Source organism: Nyctereutes procyonoides, unplaced genomic scaffold (genome assembly GCF_905146905.1).
Source record: "Nyctereutes procyonoides isolate TBG_1078 unplaced genomic scaffold, NYPRO_anot_genome, whole genome shotgun sequence".
In the NCBI taxonomy this organism is placed as follows: Eukaryota; Metazoa; Chordata; class Mammalia; order Carnivora; family Canidae; genus Nyctereutes; species Nyctereutes procyonoides.
The window spans coordinates 4,337,468-4,362,090 of NW_026575048.1; the positions used below are offsets into that span (position 1 = coordinate 4,337,468).

General features: G+C 50.6%; 2 protein-coding genes across 2 annotated transcripts; one reads left to right on the top strand and one right to left on the bottom strand.

The window, feature by feature from the left end:
* Positions 1 to 4,880: 4,880 nt before the first annotated feature.
* CMPK2 (cytidine/uridine monophosphate kinase 2) lies at positions 4,881 to 17,509 on the bottom strand. Its single transcript, XM_055326938.1, has 5 exons — positions 16,901 to 17,509; positions 15,637 to 15,751; positions 14,089 to 14,290; positions 7,434 to 7,667; positions 4,881 to 5,686 (listed from the first exon to the last, which is right to left on the bottom strand). The coding sequence occupies exons 1-5, from the start codon at positions 17,495 to 17,497 to the stop codon at positions 5,569 to 5,571; spliced, it is 1,266 nt and encodes a 421-aa protein (XP_055182913.1). The 5' UTR covers positions 17,498 to 17,509; the 3' UTR covers positions 4,881 to 5,568.
* A 5,473-nt stretch (positions 17,510 to 22,982) lies between these two features.
* On the top strand, positions 22,983 to 23,255 carry LOC129511128 (non-histone chromosomal protein HMG-17-like). The gene has a single exon (XM_055327664.1). The coding sequence runs from the start codon at positions 22,983 to 22,985 to the stop codon at positions 23,253 to 23,255; it is 273 nt and encodes a 90-aa protein (XP_055183639.1).
* The last annotated feature ends 1,368 nt before the right edge of the window (positions 23,256 to 24,623 follow it).

Here is a 24,623-nt window from a genome sequence, read left to right on the forward strand (position 1 = left end):
GGTACCGGGAACACAGATACAGAGGTCAGTGGGTGTCTACAGCAATAACCCAGAAGGTGAGAGCTTCACTCCATGGGATCCAAAGCCACACTCAAAGCTTTCGATCTTACACAGCAGCCAAGAGCCGCCACCGAGCGTTAGCAGAGCCTGAAGAAAGCATCTTACCGGGAAGGTGCAAAGGCACAGAACCCCACCTCCGAGGAAATGAGGACTTTGGGCAAAGCTATAATTGACAGTCCTCCTAACTCTGGGAAACGAACTAGGGGTGGTTGAAGGGGAGGAGGGCGGGGGTGGGGGTGACTGGGTGGTGGGCACTGAGGTGGGCACTTGACGGGATGAGCACTGGGTGTTATTCTGTATGTTGGCAAATTGAACACCAATAAAAAATAAATTTATTTAAAAAAAAAAGAATGGCCAAAGTAAAAAAAAAAAATTGGCAGTCCCAGAGACCAGAGACCTAAAACCCAAGAAAAAAGAATTTTTTTTTAAAGGAAAGAATATTTAGGTAACAATACAAAGAGAGGAAGAGAACGAGGAAAGGATCAAGGGAGGGAGAAAGAGAAAGCTTTCAGAATTTACAGACATCACAGCAGAAACAAAAGTCTTAATAAAAAGATTTTAGACACAAGGTTGAGGAAACATTCTAAACAGTAGTAAAGAAAAGAAAATATGTGACAGAAAAGATAAGGAAATTAGAAAACCAGTCCAACATGTCCAACATCTAAATAACAAACTATGTAGAAAAAAAGAACAGAGGAACAGAATTCATCAAGGGATAACAATTCAAGAAAATCTCCCCAAACTCAAGGATGTGAGTTTCTAGAGGGAAAGGACCCAGCAAGAGCCCAGCAAAACCGGACGGAAACACACACAGCGGATCACGTCACCGTGAAACTCAGAACCTACTAGCCGGCTCCCCACGGGGAAAAACTAAGTGGGAGATGCTGAGGCCCATACCCCCCGCAAAATTCCTGCCTCCAGGCTTCACCCCAGAACTGAGAGTATGAGCTCAGTGAGGGGAACACGGAGAGCATCCATCTCTCCGTCCGGGACCTTGAACTTCTCTGAACCAACCCGAAATAAAGTCATGTCATAATAGGGGCACCTGGGTGACTCCGTCGGTTACTCGTCTGCCTTCGGGTCAGGTCATGATCCTGGGGTTCTGAGATCAGCCCCCATGTCGGGCCCCCTGCTCAGCGGGGAGTCTGCTTCTCCCCCCATGCCGTGCGATCTCTCTCTCTTTCTCTCTTGCGTTCTTTAAATAAATTTAAAAAAATAAATTTAAATAAATAAACCAGGCTATCTCAACTGGAATGATTGAGCAAAGGAGGCCTTGACATCTACTTTCCTGACTGTTCTCAGTTCCTTGATGTCTGAATATGCCCCGAGGGTCCGTGAGCCCCCGGAGAGGAGGACCCGATGGCTGTGGAACTGATGCTGACCATGAAGCCAGCTATGGCTGGGGTTGCGTGGAAGACAGACTCGGGAGATCCGGACACCCGTGAGACTCATGCAGAGGCCAAGTCCATCATGAAGGGCTACAGGAAATAAATTTTAGTCGCCTATGCCAGCAGGGCCATCCACACCCAGTTAGAGAGGGGATGATGGGACCACGGGCCCAATTCCCCTCATCCCCATGATGATGCTCTTGCCTCCAGGCACCCAGATGCCACCAAGGAGAGGGACCAGGATGAGGCTTGGAAGATGGGGGAACCTGACTCACTGAGCATTTTCCCTCCAAGACTGTGCATTACCTAGGAGGACCGTCGAAAGGTCACGTTCTCTTAAGTTTAAATCTTTTTTTTAAATATTTTATTTATTTATTCATGAGACACACATAGAGAGAGACAGAGACATAAGCAGAGGGAGAAGCAGGCTCCCTGCGGGGACCCCAATGTAAGACTCAATCCCAGGACCCCGGGATCACGCCCTGGGCTGAAGGCAGATGCTCAACCACTGAGCCACCCAGGAGTCCCAAGTTTAAATCTGATAGGACTAAATACTTGTCCTCTACTAACCATTATGGTGGCTCGTGACAAAGACCCAATTATTGATAGGCAACACAAAGGGAAAACGTCTTCTCCTAGCTGTCGGTTACAGCTATGGGCTGAACGGATTTCGGGAAGCTTTTAAAGTGAAGAAAAAAATTCATACCGGGATCCCTGGGTGGCGCAGCGGTTTGGCGCCTGCCATTGGCCCAGGGCGCGATCCTGGAGACCTGGGATTGAATCCCACATCAGGCTCCCAGTGCGTGGAGCCTGCTTCTCCCTCTGCCTATGTCTCTGCCTCTCTCTCTCTCTCTCTCTCTCTCTCTCTGACTATCATAAATAAATAAAAATTTAAAAAATTTAAAAAAAAATTCATACCTTCGCGGGGTGGGGGTGTGGGGAGAAAGGCCAGGCTCCGTCTCTCCTCTCCCCGTTCATACAAGGAAAATATCTAAGTCTATGAACAAAGCTGCATTCACTGAAGCCTGAGGGTTCAGATGGACTTGCCAGTGGATGTATTTGCCGACAGGAAGCATAGCTTAGTGTCTGGCTCCTAGGTTCAAAGAAAAACAACAGCTTGCGTACGAAGAAAGCCTAAGGCCAAAGCCACTGTCTTCCAGCACACCTGCAATCCTATTGCCACTCTACCGCGCACAGAGGTCCCATGCTGGAGCTGCCAGCCTAGCAAAATGTAAAATAATCTTAGCGACATCCTTACTTTTTGCTGAAATGGAAATCCCTGGCTTTCACCGAGAGAAAAGTATTTTTGATGCTTCACACCTTCTCAGGTGCTTTGCGTTCCGCTCAGGATTCCTTTAAAAGGATTTAGCCAATGTCTTTAACAAATACATATCATACATAACTGTACATTATGCAGGTACATAAATATGCCCCCAATTATTTGAAGTATCATGCACACACGATATGGCATTTATATGTGCATCACTGATTATTTCCTTGATACACATTCCAGAAAGATCCCAGGGCCCAAACACTTTTAGGATGCTACACCCATTGGGGCACCTGGCTGGCTTACTCTGAAGAGCGTGCCGCCCTTGATCTCGGGATTGTGGGATCGAGCCCCACGTTGTGTGTAGGGATTGCCTTAAAAAAATAAAATCTCTACTAAAAAGAAATGGTACACAATTGCTCCAAGAAGAGAGAGATTTCACAGAGAGAAGGGTCAGCAAAAAAAAAAAAAAAAGGAGTTTCCAGTCTCGAGAAGCAGGGGCATGTGGCTGAGGAGCTGGAGGCTGCACACACAGCCCCTCCCTAGGCAGACACAGCTTCAGGGAAACACACATTCACACCTAGTCCACATCGACGTTTGCATAAGTAAAAATAAGAAAGCCTTGATTCTCCATCTCTACGCGGCCCCTTCCTCTCTTGGTCCTGAGATGGCTCACGGTCACCCTGAACCCCAGGCAGCGTGAAGGGTTAGAAGGGGAGGGGACCAGGCCCACGCCCCTCTGCTCACAGACCACCAGAGGAACCTGCGCGGGGCCAGTTGGAAACCCCAGAAATGTGCTGGCGATCCTTGGCAGCCAAATGTCAAGAAGTCTATCACTGTGGAACAAAGGGAGAATAACTATCTGGGACACCTGAAGGCCTGTCACGAGAACAGAAGCGAGCATGAACTTGCCATGACACGGAGCCAAGCAAGTGCTTCCTTGTCATCAGCTCCTGGGTAGGAGGCGCTGTCCGGGCTCACGCTTACAAATCACGTACCCGTCACTGGGTACAAATCCCCGAGTGTACAAGAACTGTTTTTTTTTGTTTGTTTTTTGTTTTTTCGGTTTTTTTTTTTTTCTGCTCCATTTCATGGAACAATGTTTGAAACAAAACAAAAATGCCCTCCTTCCCCTGAAAGCACTTTGACCACAGCTTCCCGTGGTCCCACCTTCCCACCTCACTGACCGAACCGGAACAGCCACCCCCACCCCCGCCCCAGAAAAAGAGGCACTTGTGACAATGCCACGCATCACAAAATCACAGCGAATTTATTCATTTTCAAGGTACGGAAGGAAGGCAGGAGATCTTTGTTCTTCTAGGCTGCCGACGTTGGCTTTTCAAACTGTTCCAAGTACAGAACACCAAGAACATAATTAGATATCACATCTCTCAGAAACCTAGTGCTATTGGTCAGCTTTAAAAAATATTTGCGACGGAAACCAATTACATATTTATACACATAAATATATCATGTAAAAATTACCTATCATTCTTTGGGAAAACGGTATTGATATAGTTATTAATACTAAACTTTACTATAATTTAAGATTCTATAGGATAAATCTGATAAGGCCTGGAATGTAATTATCGGCTGGGGGGGGCGGGGGGCGGGTTGGACATCTAATCTGCAAACTTCACCTATCTGAGACCTGGAAGGAATTGCAGATAATCACCTGGTTCAGCAAACTCCTTAGGACAGATAAAGAATCATCATCACTTTTTAGATCAAGTTACATGGACTGGTGATGTTAAGTGACTCACCCAAGGCTGCATAGTTACCAAATTTCCTCTTTCCTCAGCTTTTTTTTCCCCCCTAGGCACACAGATCTCAACGCTCATTTCATGTGTAAGCATGAGACATTCAAGTGCAAGATAATTTTCTAAGAAATCCCATTCCAGGATCCACTATGCTTATTGAGTAAGATAAATTAAATCTGTGTCATGAAAATACACAACAAGCACTGCATTTAGCTTCTTGGCTTCAATTTTAATTAGTGAAGCAGAGCCCCCACACTGAGGAGAAACATGGTGCAAATATCAATATAACTATATTGCTCGATTGGCTTAGTTTAATGCATCCAGTTCAGTCCAAAACACTCATCATATCCAAAGCCGTGTTTTTCAGAGGAAAGGAAAGAAACATAAGCAAACGGAACAAAATTCAAAGAAGGTTAGTATATTTTTGTAGGTAGAGCATCTCAGGTTGGCAGTTTCTACATTTGACTCTGAAGTGCTAACCAAGAGGACCGTCTCAGGGGTCGGAGGGCACAAGTCATATGTCTTCTTTGTAAGTGCCACCTACTCGAAGATGGCTCTGTGGGCGTGTCCCCAGGCAGCCAGGACACAGGGACCTTTTCTTCCGGAGCACGTGGCTCTAGGATCAGGGCTGAGCCCCCAGGGATGGAGTGTGATCATATTGGGAAGAAGGAAACTGTGTCACATGGAGATCTCATTAGGGACCCAGGTGTAGGCACGGGAGAGGCTGACGGGGCTCCCGCTGACTTGGAACATCTTCCTGGTCACTTCCGTGTACGTCCTGGTACATCCTTTCTGGATGAGACAAAACTTGGAGGGATTTCGTAGGAATCCCCAGGAAAATGTTACAGTGGAAGGAAGCAATCGCTGATCCCTGGCTGGAATGCGACAGTCTCAGCCTTGATGGGTCCCTTGGTCAGAAGGGAGGACGGTCATTCAAGTAAAATTGAGATGCCCGGTCTCCAATCTTCTAGTGCACACCATGTGTACGCAACAGCCATCTGGGAAGACCGTGTAACCCGTCGTGGGCCTGGATGTATCCACCAACATCAAATCCAGCAAAATGTATAATTACGTTTTGGAGTAATTACAATTAATTGCAATTATTTTGGATTATGCTTAAAACCATCTGGAGGACTTCCTCTCTGGAGGGGCTGGCATCCACCACGAGGCAACCAGGGTTCTCCATCCGCTGATAGGACATTTCTACCCTGGGGACAGGCAAAATGAAAAGAGTTGGCTTAGTTTGTAACACGGAACCTCCGTGCAGATCTGTCTTCCTACCGTAATGTATGCAGCTTGCAGGCTGGGCCCCCCCTGTTTATCCACAGGAGAGATTCAATACATTTTATTTAAGAAATCATAAATTCATAATAAGGCTGAAGAGCTAGCAATTAGTGTTACGTAGGACCTAGCAAGCATCAGCACGCTGCACGGTTCTTCCGGTTTCCTACTGAGGGTAACCCAGGAAAGGCAGTGACATCATCCCCATTTTGCAGAGAAAGCAGCAGAGGCTCATAGAAGTTAACTAGGGGCACCTCGGGGGCTCAGAGGTTGAGCAACTGTCTTGGGCTCAGGTCGTGGTCCCGGGGTCCTGGGATCGAATCCCGCATGGGGCTCCCCACAGGGAGCCTGCTTCTCCCTCTGCCTGTGTCTCTGCCTCTCTCCCTGCGCATCTCTCATGAATAAATAACAATATTTAAAAAAAATTTTTTAATTAACTAATTGGACAACTGGGAAATTTCTCCACGGTCTGGATTTGTTTTTGTTTTTTGTTTTTTTTTTATGATAGTCATACAGAGAGAGAGAGAGGCAGAGAAACAGGCAGAGGGAGAAGCAGGCTCCATGCACCGGGAGCCCGACGTGGGATTCGATCCCGGGTCTCCAGGATCGCGCCCTGGGCCAAAGGCAGGCACCAAACTGCTGCGCCACCCAGGGATCCCCACGGTCTGGATTTGGACAAGCCGGACGTTCTCAGCGTAGACACTGGTTTCACGGTTGAGTCTTCTAAAGTGTCACCAGGTTCCCACCTCATCCTCTGCCTGTGCCACGGCCCTAGGGAAGCGGGACGGCCTGGGGCTCCGATGGACGGACGCTGTTTACCGCTCACTAGCTGGGGGAGCTCAGCCAACGTCTCCCCCCCCCCGCCTCTGTTTTCTCATCTGCAAAACGAGGTCTGCAGTCATGCCTTCCTGGGGAGTGCGTCACGAGGTCTAATTGAATTAATCCAAGCAAATTGTCTGACATGGTTTCTCTGCACACAGCTGAGTTGTTATTTAATTATTTATCTGAGGACCGTGTTAGGAGAGCACTGCTATCATTGTTTATTTATATAAACTGCTCTGCTCTGGCTCTTCGAACCAGCCCTACAGAACCCATTCACCCTCAGCCACAAAGCACTGAGGCGGTTCACACCCTCCTGCTGGCGTTTCCTAGATTTCTGACCAAAACAGAAGCACCGCCTTCCAAATCGGAACGATAGGGATTGTCGCCCCAGTTTTACTAGGTGGTAGCTGTGCTAATCATCTAGACAAATCTAAACTTAACCCTTGGAGCCTCCGTTTTGTCAACGGGACAATGTGGCTGACGTGGCCCCCGCAAGGATCCGAGAGCATCAGGACCCAAATGCCTGACACAGAGGAAGCATCTGTAAGGAGAAGTCACGTGGAGACCATCGGCACCCAGGGCCACCGCACGATGACCCAGGACCCGAAAGCCAGACACGCGTCCTGTATTTACCCGGGTTCACACTGTTCCCAGCACAGCTGGACTAGAAGGAAGATCTGACGCCCGGTCCCATAGCCCGTGGTAACACTATCATCACAACGAGCCTAACGTGGAGGATAGTGTCCCTTGGGTTTGAGAACAATGTCATCTTCTCCACATCCCTAAAGCCAGTGCTGATCCCGGCTCCCCACCATGACCCGGAACCCCTGGCGTTCGCATGGGGACACCTACTTCTGACGGAAGATGCTGTTGGCCTCCAGTTCAGTTTCTTCTCTGGTCCTCTCCATGCCCCGGCCCTGAATCCTACGCATCCTCTCCTCGGGACTCACTGTGAGCAGCAGAACCAGGTCGGGTTTGAGCAGGTCCCTGGGCCACTGGTATATAGAATGATGGGCCGGGGGCAGGTGCTGGAGCCCCCCCGTCACCTCGGTGGCGATGGCGTAGGTGGCCGTGCTGTGCCAGTACCTGAGAAGGACAAGAGGAGTGAGTTCTCCATGCCCAGAGGCCAAAGACAGGGCGCGCCTGAAAATGAGCTGGACAGAAAGTTGAACCCAGGGATGGCTCTGCTCAAGTTTTCTTAGCATTGCGTATGTTAAATAAATAAAACTAAATTTTTTTTTTAATTTGAGAGAGAGCAGAGGAAGGAGCAGAGGCGGAGGGGGAAGCAGACTCCCCGATGAGCAGGGGCCCAAAGCAGGACTCCATCCCAGGACCCCAGGATCATGAGCTGAGCCGAAGGCAGACACTTAACCCACTGAGCCCCCCAGAAGCCCTTAAATCTTATTTTCAAAGTATTTATAAAATATAAAAAATAAGCCAAAGTCAACAACCACAAGAGGAATGGAGTGGGGTCATCATGGTTACTCAGCTGAAACCGCATTTGTCGCCAGGTGACACTGTTGGGTCTCTCTGGCCTGGCCTACGCTGCCTTCTGTGAAAGGGAGGGCGACCGGGACGAGAGGTGCATCCGGCAGTCCACATGCATTTAATCTTGTCTCTTGGCAAATAAAACTCTGCAGGCCCATTCACTTCCAGGTTGTTTTAAAACGCAACTTGCGGATGAAATCCACGTTCTGGGGACCCTGTCCTGCCCAGTGCCCGGCCACCTCACTGTGCCTGGCATCTGTAGGGGGAGAGATGAACCCAAATACGACCTCCACTTCTCCATGAAATCCTCCCTGAGTGGAGCAGGGCCCCCTTGACTGGCTTGTTTTAAATGTCTGAGGGGGAAGAACGGAAAATCACAACCAGAGAAGAAAACCTATTTCAAAATGCCCCACAGCTTTCCACTGCGCGCTGGAAACGTCCAGCCTAACGAAGACCCAGCACAGCACGCACGGTGCGTGCCCCGGCATGCTGCGTCAGGCCAGCCTCTCCTCACACCCTCTCCTCAAGCCGGAGTGGGCTGCTCGGTGAGCAGAACTCCTACTCAGCCTGCAGAGCCCTGCTCAAAAAGCCCCCAAGCAGAGCTCACTGTTCCCTCCTCTGGGCTGTCAACGCCCTTCACACTCGACTCTACTGAAGCGCTTCTCGTGGTAAGGAAAAGACTCTGGTCTGGAAGTTAGACCTCTCTTGACTCCTCCATTAGAAGTTTCCTTTCTTAGTCACACCTGCATTGCAAAAGCTGAAACCAGCGTCTGGCACGCAGTCAGTACACACAGAGTACACGTCCTCTGGGTGTGCAGATGCCAGTGTATTCATTGGCATGGCTTACTGTAATCTCGTCCTGTTCCCGTCCTATTCCAATCTTCAGGGACTAAATGCAAAACTTCAAATACGTATCAAAGGACTATTGTCTACAAGTGATGTTTGTGAAATGGTTTGAACATCCCAATGTGGAGAAGTACCTATGGCCTCCTCCTTGTGTGTATGTTTAATGCACTGCCCTCAGGGTTTTAAAATCCTAAATTCTGGGGGCACCTGGGTGGCTCTGTGAGTTAAGCTCTGACTCTCGGGGGGATGCTGAGTGGCTCAGTGGTTGAGCACCTGCCTCTGGTTCAGGGCCTGATCCTGGGGTCCCAGGATCGAGTCCCACGTCGGGCTCCCTGCAAGGAGCCTGCTTCTCCCTCTGCCTGTGTCTCTGCCTCTCTCTCTTTCTCTCTCTCTCTTTCTCTCTCGGTCTCTCATGAATAAATAAATAAAATCTTAAAAATAAACTAAAGATGAAAAACAAATAAAATCCTAAATTCTCAATCATTTTACATTTGCACTACTTCTCACACTGAAAAGGACATTTTGGAGTCTATCGAATAAATTCACAGTGTCGTCTGAGCTGCACACTGCTTTATCCCCCGCCGCCTACTTGCTCTGTGGACCCAGGTAACTCATTTAAGCCGCTAGAGCCTCAATTTCCTCCTCCCAAAAATGAGAAGGATCCAATCTTTGTTTTCCTCCCATAGTGGCTGCAAAAATAGACAAGTGCTTTAAAAATTGTGTCATGCCGTCATTATAAGACAATACCTATGCTCACTGGACACTAAAGCTGCATTTTCAACTGACAACGATACAGACAATACCAAAAAGGACCAAAAAAATTAATTTGGGAGGGGATCAAGTCTGCTAGCATCCGCCCTTCAAAGCCCCCCGTCCGCCTCCAGAAGCGTGCTCTGCAAACCCCCGGCCTCCGGAGCGGCCAGCTCCCAGAGCCCCGCCTGGGAGCGCTCCTCTGTACCACGGCTCTGATTCCCCACCTAGGAACACGTGCCTTCACCTCCTCTGTGAGATGCATCTTGTCTCCCAAGCTGAATACAATCCATCCAGGGTCCAGGGGATCTTCTTCTTGGTTGCCAATTTTCACCACAATTTGCTCTGCATTTTGCACAGGTCCCAGGCTCGCTGAATTAAATACTCAGCTATGAATACAGAGGCTGACATCACCTTCATTTTAAAAGGCTTCTTTTTGCAGAGAAACCATCAGCAAGAATAGATTTTTAAAGGTAATGAGGGTGATTAAGTTGCCAGCCTTAACCATAGGCACCATCAAAAACTACTCTGTCTCCCTCATTTGTTCAGCTAGGTGATGGTGCAGTCTAAAACGGATTTCACTAAAGCCTTTACACATGAACAAAACCCACCCAGACAACAAATAACTGCTTTTTTCTCTCACTTGACGAGGTGATACAGTATCTCTTTAAGGCACCAAATTGCAGACCACTCGCCACGCCACTGGCAGACGCGAAGGAAAAGCAAGGGAAGAATGAGCGCCCTGTTTTCTGTAGCTGGAGCTCTCTCACGGACAACGCGGCGGCTCGCTTCAAATAATCACACACCCTCTGGCCATCAACTGCAGACTCTCCGCTCTGTAGGATTTTCCATTCCCGCCATCCCAGGGAAGCCCCATCGGTTCAAATCAAATGCAACTTGCCGACACGTACACGGCTTCTATAAGAATGCTTTATATCTTAATAGCAATTTGCTTGCGCAAAGCATTTCCACCTGTATCAACCCATTGGCGATGCATCACCAGTTCTAGACGCAGGCCAGGGAGGGGTAAGGAATATCTCCATTTAGCAGCCTGGGAAGCTGGGAGCAGAGAGGAGAGGTATCTGTCTACACGCAGAAGCCAGAGCAGCTTCAGGACTCGGCGGGGGGGAACGTCTGAAGAAATCACCTGCCTCCGGAAGCCACCCCGTATCAGGACAAATTTGGTCTTTCTCCTCGAAAGAGGATGCTGTATGAAAAAAAAAAAAAAGACCTCAAATACAGTAGATCTGGACACGTTAATAATAATAGGGCAAAAACGCCCCATGGGCAAAGAATCCCACAAAGGGATGCAATCTCTTACCTTCTCTAGGATCGCCTATAGCTTGCAACCTTGAAAGAACACTCTTGCCACCCCCAGAGTTTACCCTGCCTCCTGGCATCGTGGCGTGGAGGACAGCGCCAGCCCTCTAGCTTATTCTCAGTTTTCATCTTGCCTGGTACCTTCGCCTCCTCCCGCTTAATACCCTACACATGCTCAGAACCGCCTTCTCCTAGACCACTTCAGAGATACAGAGAAAGGTGTTTCAAGAAAGGGGTAGACGTTTCCAGATACGGCCCACTAGCTGGCAACTGATCAACTTACCCCCCAGGCACAAGTGGAAACCTGGAATAAAGGCTGGCGATGCTAGGACAGGAGTCAAAGAAAACCCTCAAACACTGCTGAGGGGGGAGGACAGCAGGAGCGGTGACAACCACTTCAGAAAACTTTTCGCGAGACCTGCTAAAGCCGAACACACGAGAAGCCCACATCCCTACAGTTCACTCCTGGGAACCTGTGCACCAGAACTGCACATATACCTGCAACAAAGTCACGTAAAAAATGTTCATGGGGCACCTGGGTGGCTCGGTCGGTTAAGCGTCTGACTCTTGATTTCAGCTCAGGTCATGACCTCAGGGTCGCGAGATCGAGCCCAGAGTCGGGCTCTGCGCTCCGCATGGAGTCTGCTTGAGAGTCTCTCCCTCCCCGCCACCCTCAGCCCACACTCTCTCTCTCTATTAAAAATATATATATATTAAATATATATATAAAATATAAATATTAAAAAATAAATAAAAAATAAAAAATATATATACGTATGTTCATAGCGGCAAGGCGAGTGTCACGCAGCATGAAGTCAGCTGCAAACAGCACCAGCGCAGAGCTGCGCGCACAGACAGGTGCAGCACAGACCCAGCAAATCCCCGGTGACGGAGGGGAGGGCCGTGGCTACCACGGGGTGGGGGGGGGGGCAGGGAAGAACAGGCCGTGGTGCGGAAGGAGAATGACGTGGCTTTGTGAGGTGTGGCGACGCTCCAATGTGGGTGAAGGCTCTCCTTGGGTGGGTTCACTGCTTGGAATTCCTTGAGGTTTACATTTAGGATTCGTGCTTTTTCCTGAATACCTGTCATACTTCCATACAACTGCTTATCTTTCCAGAATAAGTAAAATTGCAGGCAGAACAATACACATTCCCTGAGTTAAGCAACAATTGAATTGCAATCGATGACCTTTTGTACTTTATCAGTTGCGTTTCGCTCTCCTCAGCCCTCTGTTAGATTCGTTCCATATCCCTTCACCCCTCCATACTCTACAGGTTGTATTATTTTGCAGGTCTTCTACTGGACATCTGTCTGCAACTGGATTTTTTTTTCAGTCAAACTTAGGGCTTTGTAATCCATGCACACCGATGCACTGTACCGGTCCATGCTGCTGAACGGCGCTCCACTTCACAAATAGGCTAGTATTTACGCGCCCTTTCTTCTACTGACGGGCCTTCGGTTTTTCAAATTGTTCAATATTATGAACGCAGTTGAAAGAAACTCTTGTGTTTCCTCAGGAGGGAGAAACAGTGTGCATTTTGCTGCACTTTCACAAATCACTCTCCAGCCCTCGTGCCAGGGCCCACCCCGCACCGGCACCTTGTAGGGCTTTTCTCCATCCCCACAGTCTTCAGCTCCAGGTCTAAGGACCTTCCCATTGGTCCCCACCAGCCTGATGAGAGCAAAATGGGATCTCATCGCGACGGTGATTTCCATATCATCGAGTTGGGTGGCTTTAAGCCGAGGCTGACTTGCTTGCCGTACACTTCAACCATTCTTGTGGTGTCTTATTAAAAATCTAAATCAGGGCGCCCCTGGGTGGCTCAGCTGCTGAGTGTCTGCCTCCGGCTCAGGTCATGACCCCGGGGTCCTGGGATCGAGTCCCACATCGGGCTCCCCACAGACAGCCTGCTTCTCCCTCTGCCTGTGTCTCTGCCTCTCTCTCTGGGTCTCTCACGAATAAATGGAATCTTTTAAAAAATGTAAATCAGGGATCCCTGGGTGGCGCAGCGGTTTGGCGCCTGCCTTTGGCCCAGGGCGCGATCCTGGAGACCCGGGATCGAATCCCACGTCGGGCTCCCGGTGCATGGAGCCTGCTTCTCCCTCTGCCTGTGTCTCTGCCTCTCTCTCTTTCTCTCTCTGTGACTATCATAAATAAATAAAATTTAAAAAAAATTTAAAAAAATAATAAAAAATGTAAATCAGTTTGCGTCACTCCATTATCTGAAACTTTCTAATGACTCCCCCTGCACTTAGATTAAAATCCACCCTATCCTGGCCTATGGGTCCCACTGTTCTAGCTCCTGCCTCTCTCCATTCATTCTTCCAGAAAGCACCCCCTCACCCACCATGTGCTCATCACACTGGCCTCTTCCTCGCCCTTGAATACACTACCTTCTCTCTGCCTGTAGGCTTTCCCCTCGCTGACCCATCTCTCCCTAATGCTGTTATTCCACAGCTTTCATTTCCATCTCTTTGGGGGCATTCGGAGCTCAGATCAACGTTACTTCCATATAGAGACCTTCCCCAGCCGTATCCACCTTGACTTATCCTCTTCAGAGTATTTATCGTTCTCTGATATTATCATAGGTCTTGATAATGCCCCTGCAATAGTATCTTTGCTGGATGAAAGCAGAGCATCATCGTCTAGCTCATTTACCGCTGAATCCCCTAAATTGAGAGTCTTTGGCACACAGTAGATGCCCAATAAATGTTTTATAAATAAGCTGATGAACAAATGGACCTGAAAGCATTGATTTATAAAGCAGAAGCTTCTACTTCTGTCAATACCCTCAATATTCTATTTCCAGCTCAGTCAAGTTTCTTAACCCCTGCAAGACCTAACGCTTCTCATCAGTAAATCAGGGAGAACATTTAGTACCCACCTCACCACGTAATCGCTCCAGATACGGTATAATAAAGGTATGCTCTTAGCAAAATGCAAGCCTGTGGTGTAGATGATTAATCAAACATAGACGCTATTCCTATTCCTATCATGGTACAGTTTGACTCAGTAGATACAGGGGTATATGTGCATATATAGGTACACACACACTTACATGTTAGGAAGAAAATGCCAAGTTCACAGCATCTTTATACCTACCTGTCTACAATCACGGGAGATTTGGTAGATTCTTTAGCTATTTCAGAAGCTACGATATAATTGCCCAAAGAGTAAAAAGCTCTTCTAATAATAGTTGGTTCATCATCAAAGATCTTCCTCCACTGGCTAATGCAAGCGGGCGGCGACTTTAAGAGGGCAGCCTTGAGGGAGTCTGAAACGGACTGGGTCACAGTGGTTTTACCTGCAGGACAGACACAAACATAGCACTTCGTCATCGCAGCCACCCAGTCCACAGCCCCCCTCTGGCTTCCTCCCCACCCACCCCGGGGTGCTCTGGGCCCGGCACTGGGTGTGGGGAGGGGCAGATGGATGGCAGGCCTTTGGGAACCTGGGTTTCCTCTCTGTGGTATCACAACACTTGAAGGAAAACTGAAACGGCACCCCTGTCTACAAATTAATGCTAAGTGCAGCCCGGGTGGCTCAGATCACTGCGTTCAGCCCGGGGCGTGATCCTGGAGACCCGGGATCGAGTCCCACGTCGGGCTCCCTGCATGGAGCCTGCTTCTCCCTCTGCCTGTGTCTCTGCCTCTCTCTGTGTGTCTCTCATGAATAAATAAATACTTTTAAATTTAAAAAAAAATAAAAATTAAAAAAAATTAATGCTAAACTCTGGCATAGACCTCCAGGCCCTGGGATAACCTCCACCTGGTTCCTCAAAACACCGAGCACCTGCTGTGGAGGGAGCCACAACTCGCGCTGAGCCACCTGTGACGTCAGCCGCAGGCTCCACCTTGTCCTCGTCGGTATCCTGCTGCCCTGGGAGCCCTGCTTCTCTTGCTTCTGTGTTTTGGGCTACGTGTGAGTGGTCCATTGTGTTTTGACATCTGTGTGGCAGCTGCAAGGCTTTTTCCATCCACCTCCTAGTTCTTCCTAATTTTGCTGCAAAAGGGTCCTCTGCATGGCCTGTGGTTCCCAAATGCCCCAGGCTGGCTCAAGTCCCCACACTTTGGCCCACGCTCTTCCTTCTGCCTTCCTCACCTGACCAGCTCTGATCTGTACTGAAAACGCAGTCCAGGTGTCAGCCCTCCAGAGCCATCTGCGGCCCACACCGAGCCTGCATTAAGTGCCTTCTCGTGGTCACCAGAGCACCTGAGGCACAGCCTCTCCACCTCTCCCTGCCACACACCCCCCCCAGGTCCTACTCATCTTTACATGCCAGGCCTGCCTAGCTGCGTGCCTGGCGCACGCCCGAGGCCTACACGACGCTCGTGAATTGAACAACTCTGTGTCAAGTTTTGCTTAAGACCAGTCTATTCCCGGGGATCCCTGGGTGGCGCAGCGGTTTGGCGCCTGCCTTTGGCCCAGGGCGCGATCCTGGAGACCCGGGATCGAGTCCCACGTCGGGCTCCCGGTGCATGGAGCCTGCTTCTCTCTGCCTGTGTCTCTGCTTCTCTCTCTCTGTGACTATCATAAATAAATAAATAAAAAGGAAACCAAGTTGGATTCCTTAAAAAAAAAAAAAAAAACCAGTCTATTCCCACAAGGGATCAACCGACCACATTGCCTGTAACTAAAAGGTAATATTACCAGTGGCATCCAGTCCTTCGATGACAATGACCGGGAACTTCCCCTTCTGGACCTGCTCCGGGCACTGGTCAACCAGGTCGAGCACTGCTTGAGCTTCAGGAATGAAGGGGACACACTGCAAAACAATGTGTGGGCATCAGCAGTGAAGCAACGGGGGGCTTTTGCAACGTCTAACTGCAAAGGACAAGATTGCCCGACGCTCAGACGGCTCGAGGTGTGTCTGATGCCACGCGGAGCTCATAGCACTTTGAACCTGGGGAGAACTGAATTTTTTTATTTTTTATTTTATTTTTATTTTTATTTTTTTACTGAAGAGCTGTGGCTCCCAAAGGCGGTAGCTGCTGAGATCACTCGGCGGGCAGCCCTCCCCGACCCGCAGCCCCAGGGCAGGAAGGGCAGGCAAGACCCAGGTCCAGGTCCCCGGGGCAGGCGGCACCGTCCCCTCCTAACCGCTAGGGGGCGCAGAGGAGAGCGGCGCGCGGCGGCCCCAGGTAGCGGCGCAGGTGTGCGCGGCCCCAGCGCTCTCACCTCCGCGGTCCCGCCGCCGCCGCCCTCCCCTGCCTCTCTGCCGCAGCGAGGCCCACGCGGGACTCCATGCGTGCATGCATCCGAGGGCCAGCATGGCCAGCCCCATGGCAACTCGCTCAGCATTAACCCCCATCCGCGGACCAGGGAAACTGAGGCAAGGCGGGATCTGAGGACCTGAAAGTGACACCCGGCGTTGGGATTTAAACCCAGGCGGTCGGTCCTGCCCTCCCATCCCCTTGGTGGGACTATCCCCAAAGCCTGCGAAATACAGTAGGTTGCACCGCGCGGCCTCGGGCGGCCGACCTGGGCGCCCCCCGCCCACCCCGGGCTGCGCCGGGAGAGCATCTTCGCTCTCCTCCCCTGGGCACCTGCCGTGCGCCATTGTCGGCCTGTCCTACACGCGGCAGCGGCGGGTGTCCCAGACGGAAGGGAAAACCGTGGGTTGGATGCGCGCGCTGGGCCGCAGCCCCAGGTGGGGGACGAGTTTCTTAAACCCCCAATTCATGCCCTTCTCTCCCCCGAACCACGCCCGGGCACCCCAGAGCAGTGTGGCTGCTTCCCAGGCACACGCCCCCCGCCAGGTGCCTTCGGAGCGGACGCCGCGCGCCGGGCGCTGGCACCTGAGCTCCCGCCTCCCGGAGGAGGGGCTCCCGGCGGGCAGGGGTGCAGGGGTGCAGGGGTGCAGGGGTGCAGGGGTCATCAGGTCCCCGGGCGCAGGGACGGCGCAGGCTCTTACCGCCTCCAAAACGGCGCGGGCGGCCCGGCGGTGCGGGAAGACGGCGGAGCCGGGCAGGTCGGGCAGCACCGGGTGCAGGGCGGGCTCGGGCACCGACACGACGCGCGCGCAGGGGCCCACCTGCCGCCACCCCTCGCCGCCGCGCGGCTCCCACAGGCGCTGCCACACCTGCCGGCGCGCGTCGCCCACCAACTCGCCGAGCCGCGGGCCCCCCGGGGCCTCGCCCAGCAGGGCGCAGAGCGCGCGCCGCGTGCCGGGGCCGGGGCCGGGGCCGGGGTCGAGCAGCAGGAAGCCGCGCTGCACGCCGTCCGCGCCGCCGCCGGGGCCGTAGCACAGCAGCGGGCGCAGCGGGCAGTCCCGCAGGGGGCCCCGGCGCAGCCCGAGCAGCAGCCGCTGGAGCAGCCGCGCCGCGCGCACCCGGGCCGCGCAGCCCCCGCCCGGCGCCAGCCCCGCGCACAGCAGGAAGCCGCGGCCGCCGGGGCCCAGGAGCGCGGCCGCGCGGGGCTCGGGGCGCAAGCCCGGGTCGGGGCCGCCCACCGCGAAGTGCGCCAGCGCGCAGCCCGGCAGCTCCAGCGCCAAGCGGCGCGGCGGCTCCATGGCCCGAGCCGAGGCGCCGGAGCGGGCGGGGCGGGCGGGGCGCGCGGGGAGCCGAGGCCTTAAGCGCCCGGGCCCGCCCCCGCCCCCGCCCCCGCCGACCCCGCCCCCGCCCCCGCCGCCGCCGCCCGGGAAACGAAAGCTAAGCGACCGGCGGGAGGGGGCGCCTCCCCGGCCTCTGCGCGCTTCGGGGGCCGCGGCCCCAGCGGCGGGGGCGGGAGGGGGCAGATGGATGGCCCCAGGCCCTGCACGGACCGAGCCCCCCTCTGGCTTCCTCCCCACCCACCCCGGGGTGCTCTGGGCCCCTGGTTGGGTGCGGGGAGGGGCAGATGGATGGCCCCAGGCCCTGCACGGACCGAGCCCCCCTCTGGCTTCCTCCCCACCCACCCCGGGGTGCTCTGGGCCCCGGGCTGGGTGCGGGGAGGGGCAGATGGATGGCCCCAGGCCTTGCACGGACCGAGCCCCCCCTCTGGCTTCCTCCCCACCCACCCCAGGGTGCTCTGGGCCCCACGCTGGGTGCGGGGAGGGGCAGATGGATGGCCCCAGGCCTTGCACAAACCAAGCCCTCCTCTGGCTTTCTCCACCCCCACCCACCCGGTCCTCTGGGCCGGGCGCTGGGTGCGGGGAGGGGGCAGATGGCCCTGTTGGGTACGGCCCGGGTGTGCGCGCGTATGTGCACGAGCATCTCTCTCTCTCTCTCTCTCTCTCTCTCTCTCTCTCTCTCTCTCTCTCTCTCTCTCGGAAACAGCACGCACCCCAGCTCTGCCCGCCTCTGGTCTCTCTGCCCAACCCCAGCTCTTCAGTGCAGTGTGGAGGCCTGACCCGGGCCTGGCCCCCTCCAGGACCTCAGGCCTCCTCCGCCGGACCTGCCGTCTCTCTCGGCTTCAGTGGGACCCAAGCCCCAGTGGCTGCCTGGACTGCCTGAACAGGGAGCGCCACTCCCTCTTCTTCCAATTACTCCCGTCCCGTTTGCTGACTCGCAAACCAGGCCCGATCTGCACAGGAGCCAAACTGAAGTCCTGCCTTGGGGTCCGGTTTGCGGGTGGTAGCCTGCTGGCCCAGCCCGAAGCCCGCAGCAGCTGCAGCAGCGCCGCCTTGGCACAGCGGCTTTTACACAATCGTGCGGATGTCTGGTTTTCCACTCACGAGACAGTATCTTGGGAAAAATGATTGTCAAACAGACTTAAAAATCCTGCGGGGGAAAACTCATTTAGGAAAGAGATAAAGATGAAAACCATTAGGTGAAGTGAGGGCAAATAAGCTGTGATTTAAGCAATTTGGATTTAACACGGGTGTACATTTAATTCTGGAAGGAATATAACTTTTGGACTGACATGAACCCTTGTAGATGCGTGGTCGAAGTATGGGCTGATAGACCAGGAGCGATTCAGAGATGAAGATGGTTTTAGCTCTTTGAGAACAGGATCATTCTTACTCTCTGCGAGCAATCTGACTTTGGGGTATTGGGCATGCAGAGATGTCTTCACATCTGGATGTCACACAATAAATGATGAGTTTGGAAAACAAGAATTGACAAGATAGATCCAGGAAGGAGAGCCAATTCCATAATCTAACCCCTAGGAAAGAAGTGAATGAAGGGCCCCTAAGTAGACACATTTGGTAAGTAACTGCTTTATTAGGGAACAGGTAACCCTCTCCCTCTACAACGTAAGCCTTCTATTTATCTTTTATAAAGTTCCTTTGGATGCATTTGTGGGCTTCCAGTTTGAAAGATATTCTATTTAATTGCAGAGTTGGTTTTCTCCCTAAGTAATAGAGCTTACGAGCCTTCCTGTGAGGAGAGAGTCGACACAGCAGGTGCGGTGCTCACTCCAGGGGAGCCTGGAGCCCTGGTTGATCCTGGCCAAACCCTAGAAACATGCTCCTCAAAAGGTTCATTATATGAATCATTGATGCTTCTGTGTCTACACCGGGAGCGATGCCACATCGGCTTGTCAGCACTGTTTTGCACAAACGTTGAGATTGGTGATGGGCACCTCATTCGCAGTTGGGTTTCTGAGATTAGGTGACCATGGCCGGCCACAGCAGGATGCGCCTACGTATCTAGCCCTCCATGTAACCCCAGCCCCTGGGATTCGAGCAGGCTTCCCTGACCAGCTGGTTCACATGTGTCCTTGTAGCGTGCTGCTAGAGGGAAAACTCCTCCAGAGCAACCCAAGATAGCCAAGGGCTCAGAAGCCTGTGTGGACCTCTCCAGACTCTGTTTGACTCTTTCCCTTCTTCCTGTTTTCACTTTGTATCCCTTCCCTGGAATAAGCCTAACAGTGAATGTAACCTGTTACTGAGTCATACAAGTCCTTTTAGCCAATAAACACACACACACACACACACACACACAGGACAATTAAGTAAAAATTGCAAGACATAGTATTCTTATTTTGAAGTAGTTTAAGAATCCATTTCGTTTCTCTAAATATACACACTTATACACAAAAGTACAGCTCTGCAAGTCAGTAAAACTATATTTATTAAATCAACTAAATTTCAACTAGTAAATGAGTGGACAAGAAAGCCAAAGGCTTAAAGATGTTTGCAATGTATGTAAGCAAGAAAGTGCACGATACACAATGAAGTTCTAAAAATCTGTAATAAAAATGGAGAAAGTCCAATATGAAAATGGGCAAGGGATATGAACAGGCATTTTGCAAAAGAGAAGGTCCAAATGGCTAATACGCATATAAGAAGGTGCTTCACATCACCAGTCGTCAGAGAACTGGAAATTAAAAGCACAAAGAGATACCACTACCTGCCCATTGGGTGGCCAAAGTAAACCAGACAAAACACAAATCTTACCGTGAAAATACCAAATGGGATTATGGGAACAGCTAGAACTCTTAAAGTAATTCTGGTGAGGGCATAAACAGGCTCAAATACCCTGGAAAACTCTTTGGAGGTTTGCACTCAAGAGGAACACATATACACCATATGGACCAGTGGTTCCATTCCTGGGTATATATACCCCAAGTAAATGCATACGTGTATGTTGTCCAAAAGACACGTAAAAGAAAATTCATGGTATAGCATGGAATAGCAAGGTATTCCAAATGCCCAACATAATAAAATAATTCAGTTTCTTGTAATATATTCAAACAATGGAATCAGTAGGTACCAGCTATGAAAATGAACAATCTACTGGTACACAGCAAAGTGGCTAAGTCTGCAAACTCAACACTGAGTGAGAGAAGCCTAACAGAGAGAGGTCATGCTGTGATAACCTAGAGTATGGTTTTTAGAAAACAGGGCGGGGGGCGGGGGGACGCCTGGGTGGCTCAGTGGTTGAGTGTCTGTCTTCAGCTCAGGGAATGATCCTGGGGTCCTGGGATCGAGTCCCACATCGGGTTCCCCACAGGGAGCCTGCTTCTCCCTCTGCCTGTGTCCCTGCCTCTCTCTCTCTCTCTCTGTCTCTCATGGATAAATAAATAAAATCTTTATTTAAAGAAAAGACAGGGTTATCTTTGGAGCAGAAGTAGGGTTCAGGCCTCGGCCCCAATCTGCTAATGGGATGCAGCCCCTGTTGGGACCTTCCTACAGGAAATGGTCCACATGTGGGAGCATGGGGTACCCTAAGGATGTGCAGGTGCTTTGAGGAAGTCTCTGGCTAAAGAAAAATGATGATGACATGCAGCTGTTTTCCAGTTGCATTTAGATGCATTTAGAGACGGTGTGTCCAGTGTAGAAAGCCTAAAGGGGGCTGCCTCCTGGCCCCTCCAGCCAACGTCCGCCTTGAGCGGATGGAAGAAGAAGTCCCTCCCTGGCCTGTGCAAGCCATGACTTTGAACCAGAGGGTCCATCACTCCTGAGCCTTAGTTACTGTTAATGGAAGAAGACAAGTTGGAAGGACTAGGGCATATGTTCGAGGACTTGTGTGAGTTCTTTCCTGGAAAAGACTCCGACTTCTTTATTTAGATGTTATTCATATTTATTAATATTTTTATCAGAAAAAAAAATAGGAGGCTCTCCACAAGCAGTTGTTGAAGCAAAGGAGAAGGAAGGAAAGAAAGAATGCCTCAATCAATGAATGAGTGAGTGAATGAACGCGTGAATGAATAAAAGAGACTGACCCGGTTAGAACCGACTTGGGAAAAAATTAATAAAATAACGTGCTGTCGATTATCAATCATTGAGCAGCGATGCAGCTGTTTAAATCCCAGTTCAAATACTCACTCCCCAACTGTAAAATAAGTTAGTGAATGCAAAGTGCAGGGCAGGGCCTGGTGTGCAATGCTGTGGGTGTGCTAGAAATTGCTCATTTATTACGCAAGCAGTACTCTGGGCGTATGTCATTTAATCCTTAAAATGCCCCGCGTGAGTATGATATTAATACCCATGATCCCCAGATGGGTTAACAAGGTGGGTAAAGTAAAAATTTACCCAAAATTAGACACTCTTTGCTGAAGTAGGATTCACACCTTAAAAATGTTTGGCTTGATGAGCCTCCGTGGCTACCTCCGTGCCACACCCGATAGCCGATGTGAACCGTAAACGGATTTGGTTTTCGTTTCTCCATACACATGTGACCCAGCAAAAAAGGAAAAAGAAATCTGTCTTGGTTGAGTCAGACCGTGGTGATGTTTCAAAATGCTTTTGGCTATTTCCGGCGCTTGGATGACAGCCATCAGGGAGTAATTGGAAATCATTCATTACACAGAGGCTCGCTGTTTTGCTGAATTTACTTTCAGTTTCCTTTCTAAGTGAAATGAAAGTCATCTTTGTTTCTGTTCAGGACGTCACACGACTAGAAGAACAATAGCTAACCCTCAGGAAACCCAATCGTCCAGACGCTGTCCCCGTTAATGTGATGCACACACGTTACAATTTTCAGTCTTCCCGAAGCAAGTCCCGTGAGATACCTGGACCGACAGATGAGGCAGTGAAGACCCAGAGGAAGCAAGGAAAGTTACCAAAGTCACACAGTTATATGCGATGAGCCGGGTTCAGGGTTCCAGAAGCTTCCCCTTTAGGGCTGGTCCAACTTTCCACAGGTCTCAGGAAAACCTAACACCACCTGCCCAAACACGCCTCTGACTGAAGACAGCTAAGGGGGGGGGGGGAAGCTTCCGCACAAAAGCTGACAGCGCTTTCTAAGAAACTGTACAAATAAGGAAGAAGCCACTGTCGCTCTCGACAACCAAGAACCATCTTAGAAAAGCATCTGATTTTCCTGTGGTCTATTTTTTTTAAATTTTATTTATTTATTCATGAGAGACACAGAGAGAGAAGCAGAGACACAGGCAGGGGGAGAAGCAGGCTCCACGCAGGGAGTCCGATGTGGGACTCGATCCCAGGACCCCGGGGTCACACCCTAGGCTGAAGGCAGTTGCTTAGCCGCTGAGCGACCCAGGAGCCCCTTCCTGTGGTCTTTTAAAAATAAAGCAGAGGTGAAGAAGAAGAGGTGAGAATGACCCCCGGACCGGCCAAAGCCTGCGTGCCGCCCCATCCCCGCATCCAGCGCTTACCTCCCGCCACCATGCACAAGAGAAAGGCTGAAGGGGAGGCTAAAGGAGATAAAGCCAAGGTGAAGGATGAGCCACAGAGAAGATCTGCAAGGTTATCTGCTAAACCTGCTCCTCTAAAGCCAGACCCCAAACCTAAAAAGGCCCCTGCAAAGAAGGGAGAGAAGGTACCCAAAGGGAAAAACGGGAAAGCTGATGCTGGCAAGGATGGAAACAACCCTGCAGAAAACGGAGATGCCCAAACGGACCAGGCACAGAAACCTGAAGGTGCTGGAGATGCCAAGTGAAGTGTGTGCATTTTTGAAAACGGTGTACTTCTGGTGACTGTAACAGTTTGGAATACTATTTTTTATCAAGTTTTATAAAAATGCAGGATTTTGTTTTACTTTTTTTTGTAAGCTATGTTGTTAGCACACGGAACACTTCATTGTTGTTTTGGGGGGAGGGCATATGTCACTAATAGAATATCTCTGAAGCTAGATTGATAACAAGAGGGAAAAACACCTTCCCCTTCTAGTTTTGAGAAACTTCCTCTTGGCTAACAGGAGGAAGGATTCCTTGATGTTGACACACATGAGCCACCTGGGTGGTGTGGAAAAACTAAAATTCATTTTTTTTTATGTCCTCTTCTCCCTCTCTGCCTTCAACATAGACTTGACTCCTTTAAGCCCAGAGACCTGTTGGGACCTGACCCCATGAAATGGTTCCCAGTATGTCAGGCGATCTGGACTTTACAGTGTCACCACTGAGATGGCGTCCCTCAAAAGAGTTCCTTTTTTTAGCTTGTGGATCTTCAGATTGATAATTCTGCCATTTTCATTTCATTTCCTGAAAGTCAGGGTCGGCTTGTGAAAAGTCGTTAAACAACATGCTAAATATGAACGGTCAACCCTCCACTCTAAACTTGCCCTGTTCAGAGCATCACATGAAGACTTCATTGGGTTTTATAGTGGCTTTCTGATTTTCATAGTCCATTGAAGAAGGGAGTTTGAAAGTTGTGGTATACTGTTAGCGATCGTCCGCCCGTGTCCTGCATGAAATACCATGATTGTTTATGAAAAGTATCTTTAATAAAGCTGGATACAGTCTGGCTTGGAAAAAAAATAAATAAAAATAAAAATAAAATAGAAATGACTCTCCTGGCTGACTCAGTTGGAGGAGCATGCAACTTTTGGTCTCAAGGTCCTGAGTTCGAGCCTCATGCTGGGGATGGAGACTCTTTAAAAGTAAATAAATAAACTATACATAAATAGATATGTGGGAAAATATAAATGTCTAGATTCTATAAAAATGCATAAGAGGGGCGCCTGGGTGGCTCAGCTGTTGAACGTCTCCCTTCGGCTCAGGGCGTGATCCCGGGGTCCTGGGATCAAGTCCCACATCGGGCTTCTCCCTCTGTCTGTGTCTCTGCCTCTCTCTGTATGTCTCTAATGAATAAACAAAATCTTAAAAAAAAAAAAAAAACACCACAAAGATGCCTAAGGAAAGACAGAGTAAGGATAACTGTCACTTTGAGCCTGTGCGTTCTGACTGTGGTCTGGAGTGGGTCCTGTCCTCCGCCCGCACAGGTCAATCATATCTTTCATTCTTTGGCTTTCCTAACAAACTCTCAGGGTGGCCCCGACAGCAGGCCGGGCGCCCGGTCAGAGGCTCCG